Here is a 12,942-nt window from a genome sequence, read left to right on the forward strand (position 1 = left end):
ATATTTGATATATTTGATATATTTGATATATTTGATATATTTGATATATTTGATATATTTGATATATTTGATATATTTGATATATTTGATATATTTGATATATTTGATATATTTGATATATTTGATATATTTGATATATTTGATATATTTGGTATATTTGATATATTTGATATATTTGATATATTTGATATGTTTGATATCTTTGATATATTTGATATATTTGATATATTTGATATATTTGATATATTTGATATATTTGATATATTTGATATATTTGATATATTTGATATATTTGATATATTTGATATATTTGATATATTTGATATATTTGATATATTTGATATATTTGATATATTTGATATATTTGATATATTTGATATATTTGATATATTTGATATATTTGTTATATTTGATATATTTGATTTATTTGATTTATTTGATTTATTTGATGTATTTGATGTATTTGATGTATTTATTTGATATATTTGATATAATAGATCTACAGGTTCTGTTGGTTCTATTGAACCTTAAATAAGGTTTTATGACTTCTGTATTATCGAATTTTATTGATTTTATGGGTTGCACATTTTATAGATTATATACATTAATTTTTATATACAAATATTATAGGTCTTATATATATGTACATATTTAATATTTATATCCCATTCAGATTTATATTTATATATGTATTACCTTTGAATAGTTCTAAGTATTTTGTTGATTTTACATTATTTGTGTAAAGCTGTTTAAAAACTATTATTACATTGTGAGTTTTAAAAATTGCACAGCTGCAATTGCTGTTTGAGAAGTTCTGAATGTTCGTTCGAATTGTAAGTACTAAAGCAATCGCAGATTTTCACTAACAGGCAAATCAAAACATTGTAGGAATGCACACATAGCAAAATCCTCTAAGACGTCTCTCTTGTTTGCCTAGTCGAATCGTCTTGGGAATAATCAGCATCAATTTATACACGTCCGGATTTATAGAAAATCAATCGGGAAAATTTATGCACGTGTAGCTGGCAGCGGCAATTCGCAGTAATTGTACGTAATGGAATTAGTTTCATGTAATTAACGTTATTCTATGGGCCTGAATGGAAGTTCGGAACGATATTGTGACTGCCATGGAAGTATCGTTCGCGTTTAGTAAACCATTTGGCTTTTATCGTATCCTCTTACGATCTACTCCCTTTTCAACTTTTCACTAATTTAAATCGAACTACCATAATGGAGTTTATTTAAACTGGTTTATTTTTTGTTGCAGGCAGTTGGCCCTTTGGCATAATTTGGTGTAACGTCTACGTCACATGCGATGTGTTGGCCTGCTCAGCTTCGATAATGCACATGTGTTTCATCAGCCTGGGACGATATTTGGGGATCAGGAACCCGTTGAAAACGAGGCACAGCACCACAACCAGAACAGTAGTACTTAGGATAGCACTAGTATGGCTCCTGTCCATGTTGGTGTCCAGTTCAATTACAGTATTAGGTATGATTATTCAATATTACTTCAGAATCTCACATTTTATGAGCTTAATTAAATCATTTCCTGCACAAAACAAATCGCCAAACTTTCCCCAAAACCGAAAACACCGCAAAATCAAGATTGCCACCTGTTAAAACTTCTTCCCACTCAGGCAGTCAATTAATTAACTTGTTGGACTTCGACTGTATGAACAGCGAGTCATAAAAAACGCCAAATAAAGACGCACGACTTTAATTAAAGACATAAATTAATGCCGGAGAAAAATGTCTTCGTCTTTATTAAAATTTATCGCTGGTTAAATTCGTTTTCACGTTTAAAAGAATTCATCTTTCTTTCTGATGTACTTGAAACGAATTTACACGATCCAAACGGATTTTTACAGATTCCGTTAACGATGCCTTAAATTAAATGAATTTAATTATTGTAACTCTTTCGACAATTCTTATTTTCGAAGTTTATTAATTAAGAATATTTCAATGATTTGGTATATTTAATAAATAAAACTCTCCAGACTCAATATATTTTATTAAAAATCTAATAAATTTTACAGATATTAATAAAATAATTATATTTTATTTTTCATCAATTAAATTTTAATGATTTTTAAAAGTGATATGTGTATTTTGTGATTACATTTAATAAATTCAGTAGATTCAGTAGATTCAATAGATTCAATAGATTCAATAGATTCAATAGATTCAATAGATTCAATAGATTCAATAGATTCAATAGATTCAATAGATTCAATAGATTCAATAGATTCAATAGATTCAATAGATTCAATAGATTCAATAGATTCAATAGATTCAATAGATTCAATAGATTCAATAGATTCAATAGATTCAATAGATTCAATAGATTCAATAGATTCAATAGATTCAATAGATTCAATACATTCAATAGATTCAATAGATTCAATAGATTCAATAGATTCAATAGATTCAATAGATTCAATAGATTCAATAGATTCAATAGATTCAATAGATTCAATAGATTCAATAGATTCAATAGATTCAATAGATTCAATAGATTCAATAGATTCAATAGATTCAATAGATTCAATAGATTCAATAGATTCAATAGATTCAATAGATTCAATAGATTCAATAGATTCAATAGATTCAATAAATTCAATAGATTCAATAGAATCAATAGATTCAATACATTCAATAGATTCAATAGATTCAATAGATTCAATAGATTCATTAGATATAATAGATTCAACTGATTCAATAGAATCAATAGATATAAGATTAATTAGAGTTTATCAAAACTTTATGACGTTAAAATTACTATTTTACAATATGTAGAATTCACATAAACATGAAATAAATATCTCGTTATTAATGAAAAATATTTGAATGAGTTGGTATATTTCATATATAATATTATTGAACCTACTGAGATTCAATATATTCAATAAACTTTCTTATATTTTATTAAAAATCTAATGAATTTTATAGATAATAATAACTAAACAATTATATTTTATTTTTGATCAATTATATTTAAATTCAACATATTTAATAGATTCAATAGATTTAGTAGATTCAATAGATTCAACAGATTTAATAGATTCAATAGATTCAATAGATTCAATAGATTCAATAGATTCAATAGATTCAATAGATTCAATAGATTCAATAGATTCAATAGATTCAATAGATTCAATAGATTCAATAGATTCAATAGATTCAATAGATTCAATAGATTCAATAGATTCAATAGATTCAATAGATTCAATAGATTCAATAGATTCAATAGATTCAATAGATTCAATAGATTCAATAGATTCAATAGATTCAATAGATTCAATAGATTCAATAGATTCAATAGATTCAATAGATTCAATAGATTCAATAGATTCAATAGATTCAATAAATTCAATAGATTCAATAGATTCAGTGGATTCAGTAGATTCAGTAGATTCAGTAGATTCAGTAGATTCAATAGATTCAATAGATTCAATAGATTCAATAGATTCAATAGATTCAATAGATTCAATAGATTCAATAGATTCAATACATTCAATAGATTCAATAGATTCAATAGATTCAATAGATTCAATAGATTCAATAGATTCAATAGATTCAATAGATTCAATAGATTCAATAGATTCAATAGATTGAATAGATTCAATAGATTCAATAGATTCAGTGGATTCAGTAGATTCACTAGATTCAATAGATTCAATAGATTCAATAGATTCAATAGATTCAATAAATTCAATAGATTCAATAGATTCAATAGATTCAATAGATTTAATATATTCAATTGATTCAACTGATTCAATAGAATCAACAGATACAAGATTAATTAGAGTTTATCTAAACTTTATGACGTTAAAATTACTATTTTACAATATGTAGAATTCACATAAACATGAAATAAATATCTCGTTCAAGTATTTGTTTAATTGGGGCAAAAACATGAGAAGTAAATCCAGTTTGGTTGCATTTATGCTAATTGTGCAGTGTTTCCTTTGTGGCATATTCTAAATGTGCCCGGTCAGTGGTTTACGGTCCCGCAAACACCCGTAGGTACGTGTTCGTGTGTACACACTCGTTCATCCGCAGACATATTGTTATAACACCGTCCCGGATGGAAACTATGTGGCGGCGGTTTTTGAACATAATCGTACGTACACAAGGAGTCGGAGTCGGGACTTAATTAAGCCGAACCGAAGGTGCGAGCGTATCAGTTTAAATCTAATTCCGGCGCACGATAAATTAGGATTCGGGGATGGGTGTGTTTTTTTATAATGTCGGGGTCGGTTACCCAACAATACACGGATACGGATGCGCGTTAAGATTTCTGGGTTAAATTGGGTTTCGACGTGGTAACCGTGCCGCGGGTTCGAATAATTTATGCCGAGGATCTTATCTTGGTTGTTGATGTTTTGGTTAACGCTCTGTGCATTCATATTTATGATAGGTGTATTTCCTTTTCATTTATTAAACTTATAGTTTATTACTTTTATCTGAAATTAGAAAATTATATGATATATAATATAAAATAACATTTAAATTATTAAATATATTGAAAAAACTTATTTTATAATTAATAAGAGAATTGGATACAAAACAATAGTTAAGTAAATAATTTTAATTTTAATTTAAACACATTTTTAGCTGTTTATCAATAATTTTTATTAAATTTTGAAACATACTTAATTACATAGTAATTATAATGGCAAATTCACCATATTTTAAAATTTAGTACTTTCTATAACACATTCACCATATTTTTAAATAATTAGTTTTTAATTATGTAATTAATAATACAAATTTCTTATAATTTATATTTTTTATTTAGTCTATGTTTATGTAACTAATATATATATTTTTTTTAAACAAGGCCATAATGCTTTAAAATAATAATTGATATGTCTAAATTATTATTACTATTATTAAAATTATTTTTATGAAATTATGTCTCTTATTTTTTTATATTTTATTATATATTATAAAAATTCAAATATATTAAACAAAACATATTTTACAGCTGATAATAGAAATGGATACAAAACAATAAATAAACAAATAATTGTAATTTTAAAAATATATTTTTGCTGAAATATTCATTTTTAATTGTTTACAAATATTTTTTATTAATTTTGGAATATACTTACTTAAATTGAGTAATTTTGCATTCACCATATTTTAAAATTTAGCCAACGTTTTTGAACAATCAATTTCGTATCAATTTTACTTAGTTTTTAATCATTTAGTTTATATTTATGTAACTATTATTTATTTTTATTAACAAAGCAATCATTTTAATTAAATCCTGCTTTAAAATAATAGTTGATATGTCTAAATTATTATTATTATTATTAATATTATTATTAAAATTATTTATGAAATTATGTCTCTTATTTTTTTATATTTTATTGGTTTACATTTCACAAATTTAAAAATATTGAAAATACCTATTTTACAATTGATAAGAAAAATGGATACAAAACAATAAAAGAGTAAATAATTGTACTTTAAACATTATATTTTTTAATGGATATTTTGATACATAACATATTTTTAAATAATTAATTTCATTATTTTTACTTAGTTTTTAAACATGTCTTTAATAATGTAAAATTCTTTTATTTTATATTTTTAATTTAGTCTATTTAATTATTTAAAATGATAATTGATATGTTTAAATAATTGCTATTAAAAGTATTTATTATTTTATTTTATTATATGTAATTAATTATTATTAAACATATTCTAAGAATAAGTTGATTATATCAGAAGTAATTTATTTTATCCACTGTTAGATCCATTTTTAACAGGTACTATTTAATTTTTTTTAATTAATCAGTAAAGTAACCTTTAAAATACTATAAAAAATATGATTTTGATGTTTAATAAATGTTTAAATATCGTGAATGCCCAAACAAATTGTACAATTACAACTGCATCAAAAAGGCAATTAATTTTATGTTTTCAAATATCTTATCCTAATTCATTTGAATATTTTAATTAAGTTTTTTGTTGTGCATCCACCATTTTTAGAACTGTTGTTAAAAATGGCGAATGCGCAATCAATCCAATTTCATTGTTTTTACTTAGTTTATAATAATGTAATTAAAAACTTACTTATATTTTTCGTTTAGTCTATCTGTATCTAATTATAATTTAATTGTTTTAATGTTTAAATTTTATTAAAAAATGTATTCCAAATTTATTATCATTTATTATTATTATTTAAATTTATTTATTATGCATTTTCTTTGATTTTATTATGTATTTTTTATATTTAAAATATTTAAATGTATTTAAAAAAGTGTTTTAAAATTTATTATTATCATAATAAGTCATTGTTTAGACAAATATTTACTTCGTCTTAAATCTTCGAATAAAGTCTCTTTCATATCTGCCAAATTTTAACGTTAAATAAGAAGTTAATTACGTGGTTTAATTGTCTTTTATTGATTTTTTACTAAAGTGACCAATAGTAAGATAATATTCGTATAAAATTCGGTTAAAAACATTAATTATTTTTTATTACATTTTTTATTAATATATCTTACACTTCTACAACATTCCTCAATTATTGACATAATTTGTAATTTTTGTAAATTTATATATTTATGGCAAAACACAAAATAACAAATTGCCGACAGATACTGTTTACGATTATCTGAAACAACCATTCTGAAATTATTACAAAGAATGGCTGAAAAACACAACGGCCATAGCGTCACGTACGGTTCCTCTCTTATCGTGCAATATTCCAATTGCTTACGCCCATTTTATAAGAGTAGGCATCCAAGATCCCACGCATTTGTCACCATTAAATCCTGTTTAGGCGCTCCTCTCCAAGGTCCCCCCCATATTTAACTCAACCGATAAGATACGTCTGAATTTTTCAGAATAAACTCATTTTTTCATATTCCCCGCATCATTAATCAGCGATAGAAATTTTAAATGAAGGTCCCTTTTTCCAGGCATAATCAACCACACAAACATAATGCCCGAGGAGGGCTCGTGCGTGATAAACAACCGGGCGTTCTTCGTCTTCGGCTCGCTGATAGCGTTCTACGTCCCGATGGTGATCATGGTGGTCACCTACGCGCTGACCGTCCAGCTGCTGCGCAAGAAGGCCCGATTCGCGGCCGAGCATCCGGAGAACGACCAGTTCCGGCGACTGGGCGGCCGGTTTGCGCAGAAGCACGACCGCACCCCCACCGCCATTTCTGCGCAGCAGCACACGCTCTGGAGGACGGCCGGCTCCGGCGAAAGGTAATTATTTACGTACCCGATTATAAATCAGTACAATAGACAAGAAAATAGTTTGGTCATGTATTTTTTTGTTGTTCGATGGGGGCCTATCTTTCCGGTGGCTGTCGATTGTTACGTCGGATGTCGCCCCATAATTTCTCGCCACTTGGACACGCCCTTCGAGCTTCAATAACTCAAGTCCAGTTTCTTTCACATTGTTTTTTCGCTTATCGTGCGTTAAATCGGACAAACTGATCATGGGGGTTGTACGTCCGAGGGGATTAAGTAACATCCACTAATTTCTGTGTTTCTGGCTCAACCTCTGTTTAATAAAACAATTGAGGTCTGAATAAAAAATGTTATAATATTGCTATACATGGAAAAGCAATTGTGAACTGAAAACAATCCGAATAAAACGGATTAATTGGTGCTTAAAACTGTATAAATAAAAAGTACAATTCATGTATTGTTTAGACATAGAAGTGTTTCCACACTGTTGAAAATAAATCGAACGATTTAATTTGCTGATATAGAATTTAATCATTTATGCTACATAATATTTTAAATTAAGTACATTATATTTCTGAATAAATTGTGTTTTAATAAATGTCAATATTTATTTATTTATTACCCTATATTATTGTACATAAAATTTAACTATCTAATTACATTATTGTTTATATTAAAATATACTAAAATATCAAAAAGCTTTTTAAACATTCACAGAAACAATATTTAACAAGACAAATCAATATTTAATAAACGCAGTAAAAATAACTCATCAGTTATATTAAATCATGTTTATTTTTCAAGTAAAAAATATTGAAATTTAATTTTGTATTTAATAATAAATAGAATTAAAGGGCAAAATGTTTACCCTTCAGATAAAATATTTTTCAAATAAATACGAACGAAATAAACTGATCAAATATATATATTCGTTTTCAATTCGAAACATTTGAGCCATGCCATGATTTTTGGCTATTCAATAATACAAACAAAATCCCCCCATATTTATGTAATAATTTGCATCTGTTCATCTTAAGCTTCGACGTAGAAGCCCCTCCACCTACACCGGCTTCAGTTATTATATTTCCCCTGCATTTGTGCAAATTTGAAGTATCTTATTTACTACCATATATAAAACGAGTCTTCTTTTTATACGTTTGCTCGTGCCATTGTCGATTTTGTCCCAAATATACATAATGAACGGGAAACTTGGAATGTTTGGGCCGCCGACGAATTGAATGATAAGAAAACATTGTTAAAAATAATTGTGAATTTTGAGCGAATGTAAACCTCAATAATACAGACAATTGTCGAATATATATTTGGGAATTTCAAATGTAGGTGCCCGAGAATATTTCAACAATGTGATATTTGATGAGGAACTTGAATTAATTTGAGTATTCCAAGATAGATTCTTATTTATTTATTTGATGATTAAAATTAAGGATATGTTTACCTAATTTAAAGTGAAAACTATCAATTTTTAAATCTTTATACTTTTGCTAATTTAAATAATTTTTTTTTCTAAAGTTTCCCCTGAAGGACATACAATCTTAAATTTAAATTTCAAAATTGTTTCTGTCCCATATTTCTGTAACCTTTGGTCTAATTATATTTAAATTTAGTATGTATAATCTTAAAATATATTACTACAATTCAATGTCATAATTTTTTTTATAAATGATATAAAGAATGTAAAAAGCTTAAAAGTTTTACAAAATATTTAGCGAATTTTCGAGATATTTCAAGTTTAATAGTCACTTTAATTTAATCTTCAAACATTAAATCTGAAATATCTCAAAAACGGCTGAGTTAATCAAAGTTAATAAAGAGGACCTTTTTCTTCTAAATTATACAAAGAATATAAAAAGTGTAATAGTTTTATAAAATATGTAGTTTCTTTTCGAGATATTTCAAGTTTAATAGTTACTTTTATTTAATCTTCAAATATTAAAACTGAAATATCTCAAAAACGACTGGGCTAATCAAAATTAATCAAAAGCACCTTTTTTCTAAATAATACAAAGAATGTAATAAGTATAAAAGTTTTATAAAATATTTGGAGGATTTTCGAGATATTTGAAGTTTAATGGTTACTTTAATTTAGTCGTCAAACATTAAATCTAAAATATCTCAAAAACGGCTGAGTTAATCAAAGTTAATAAAGAGGACCTTTTCCTTCTAAATTATTCAAAGAATATAAAAAGTTTAATAGTTTTATAAAATATTTAATGGCTTTTAGAGATATTTCAAGTTTAATGCTTACTTTCATTTAATCTTCAATCATATATTTTAAAAACGGGTTAATCAAAATTAATCAAGAGCACCTTTTTCTTCTAAATTATAAAAAGAGTATAAAAAGCATAATAGTTTTATAAAATATTTAGTGAATTTTCGAGATATTTCAAGTTTAATGGTTATTTTGATTTAATCTTTTAATATTCAAACTGAAATATCTCAAAAATGGCTGAGTTAATCAAAATTAATTAAGAGAACACTTTTTTTCTAAATTGTTCAAAGAAAACCTTAATAATTTAAAACTAGAACCACTAGAATCTACACCAATGTAACAATATGGAAAAATTTTATTACATTGAATTGTAGACATGTATTTTATGATAATACGTACCAAATTTAAACACAATTTGACCTAAAGTTACAACAATATGGATAGGAAGTAATTTTTAAAATTTAAATTCGAAGGGCTGTATCTTTTTCAACAGAAAAATATATTTATAGATAGATTTAGACTGCTCCCAAATTATGGCCACCCATTTTGGAAACACCTTGTATATATCATATTATATTAGATATTATTAGATTGTTTCTATATACTATTAATTAACTAATTTTTAATTAATAAAATTAATAATTCAATTAATTTTTATAAATATATAATATTCTTTTTAAATAAATATATTTACTAGATATTTTTATTATTTATCTTAAAAAATATAAAGTAATAATATTTAATATAACAATTCCGAAACAATATTAATTTTAATTGAGATTTATCTTAAAAATATTTCCAATAAATAAAAATATTTACATTTTTTCAATTTGATTATTAAATTTTTGGTTTACTTATTGATTTTCAACAATTTTTTAACAATTATGAATAAAAAACAGAGTAATTAACATAAAATCCTTATAAAATTATTTTTAATAAAATATTAATTTTGGGTGAATTTATTTCATTTTAAAAATATACATGAGTATCTCTAAATAAAGATCTTTTATTAATTAATTTTGTTAATTACTTCCTTTATTAAATTTTTATTCTTTAGTTATTTGTTTTGTTAAATGTGCATAAAACAAATGGATCTAAAATTATCCACAGTATATCAATTAAATTCAAATTATAATTGCTCATTATTCCCATATTGATTAAATTTATAATTGACATTCTATAAATAAATTGCATAAATATGAAGTAGTATTTATTTGAAATATGGTAATTAGCAGAATTTGTCCATCCAATTACTGGAGAATATTTTAAAAATAAGTTATAATATTTGATGGAGAAGGTTAAATTAATTAACTAACTGACTAAATTAACTTAAATATTAATTAATTAATATTCGTAATTAATAAATTGGTGTATTTTATGGGGCAAATAAAATTTAGGAAAAACAAAGCAGAAGGTTTGAAATCAAATTTAGTCAATTTGTATATTATATTTTATTTTTTTGAGTAATATAATAAACAGAAGATAAAATTTACAATATTTTTCCTCCCTCAAAACTGTAAGACCTAAATAAACATATTTTTCAGGCCCGCAAACAACATCAGGATAAGCGCCTCGCACACGCAGCTACCCTACGCGAACGGCGGCAGCGGTCCGAACACGGTATCCGGGGGCGGCAGGAGGGACCAAAGCACCCAAACGCCGGACAACATAGCCAGGGAGACGCGCAACTGCAAGTTGAGATCGCTGAAGCTGCAACTCAACAACACCACCACCAACCTGACGAATTTCAGGTAAAGTTTCCTGATTAAAATTCCGCCGCGTCAGTCACAATCCACAATGGCAATGGGAATTTCAATGGCCCAGACGTTATACATTTTGATCTTAAAATAATCTTATTAAAATGTGAAACACGCGTGCCGACGGGCCCGCGTTTAATTTGAATGTAATTTAAAGAACGGCTGGTAATAATTGAATTTTGTCTGGAGCCGCGATAATTATATTAAAGCGTGTCCTTTTGTTTAAATATATACGTTTCGGGCTCGTTTGCCAACTTTGTAATTGCTTCATTATTTACTGGTCCGGGGCGTGTGCACTTGCTTTGATTATGTAATAACCGTGGAATAAAAATTGCTTGCAGGCAATTAAAACCGAAATGGACTGTCTGACTCCATTCATCGCTTCCATGGTTATATTAATTCAGGCGTTCACTCCGCTACGTGAACTATCCAATTTTAAATTAACGGTTGATGTGCAATTATCTTTTTTTAATAAAAACATAAATTTTACTAATTTAAATTAGTTCTTGAGTGGCGTAACCCCTGAAACGTGAGTGCTTCTTTTAAAAGATATTTTGCACTGAATTTATTTCTGATAGAAATATAAAATTTATTTCTTTTATTGGTCACTAAAAACCCTTTACCTATCTCTAAACTGAATGTACTATTCAAGTAAAAACTTTACTTTAAGACATAATTATTTTACCACGAATAAATTTTATAATAAAAATAAGTGCTTTCTTAGTTAATTTACATAAATTTACTGGAATAGATATATAAAAATTTCATTTATTTTTTTCCAAGTCAATTAAAATCCAATAAACCTTTTATTTCCATAAATTGATTATTTAAATTTACAATCAGTCCACAGACATCATTATTAACAAAAAATATATTTTAATTATTTAGATTATTATTTATCTCTTTAAAAATAGCTTAAAAATGGATAATGGATTTATTTAAATATATTTTATTCATTTAAATTGTCTGTTGAACAGCATAACTTACAAATGATTACTGAATTTGTTAAGATAAAAAAATAGTGTTTTCTTACGTACTTTGCACTAATTTATTAAAGGAAATATAAAAATGTTACTTCTTTTATCCAAAAACATTGACAACCTTTTCAGTTTTACTAAAAATATATTTTATTCATTTAAATTGTCTTTTGAATGGCATAACTGATAAATGGAGATTGGATGTACTAAGGTAAAAATTAGTGTTTTCTTACATATTTTGCACTAATTTATTGGAATAGAAATGTAGAAATGTTACATCTTTTATCCAAAAACATCGACAACCTTTTCAGTTTTAATAAAAATATATTATATTCATTTAAATTGTCTTTTGAATAGCATAACTGATAAATGGTGATTGGATGTACTAAGTTAAAAATTAGTGTTTTCTTACATAGTTTGCACTAATTTATTGGAATAGAAATGTAAAAATGTTACTTCTTTTATCCAAAAACATCGACAACTTTTTCAGTTTTAATAAAAATATATTTTATTCATTTAAATTGTCTTTTGAATAGCATAAATGATAAATGGTGATTGGGTGTACTATGGTAAAAATTAGTGTTTCCTTACATAGTTTGCACTAATTTATTGGAATAGAAATGTAAAAATGTTACTTCTTTTATCCAAAAACATCGACAACCCTTTCAGTTTTAATAAAAATATATTTTATCCATTTAAATTGTCTTTTGTATAGCATAAATGATAAATGGTGATTGGATGTACTAAGTAAAAA

At 25.7% G+C, this 12,942-nt stretch overlaps 1 protein-coding gene across 1 annotated transcript in view; it reads left to right on the forward strand.

Annotated features, from left to right (window-relative positions):
* Positions 1-12,942, forward strand: part of LOC109603502 (5-hydroxytryptamine receptor 2A) — a 78,424-nt gene that overhangs the window by 45,059 nt on the left and 20,423 nt on the right. Inside the window, exons 2-4 of the mRNA XM_049966356.1 lie at positions 1,268-1,492; positions 6,942-7,236; positions 10,999-11,205. Coding sequence (XP_049822313.1) covers positions 1,268-1,492; positions 6,942-7,236; positions 10,999-11,205 — 727 coding nt within the window. The remainder of the gene's footprint in view (positions 1-1,267; positions 1,493-6,941; positions 7,237-10,998; positions 11,206-12,942) is intronic.

The sequence above is a fragment of the Aethina tumida genome, chromosome 4 (genome assembly GCF_024364675.1).
Source record: "Aethina tumida isolate Nest 87 chromosome 4, icAetTumi1.1, whole genome shotgun sequence".
NCBI classification, from domain to species: domain Eukaryota; kingdom Metazoa; phylum Arthropoda; class Insecta; order Coleoptera; family Nitidulidae; genus Aethina; species Aethina tumida.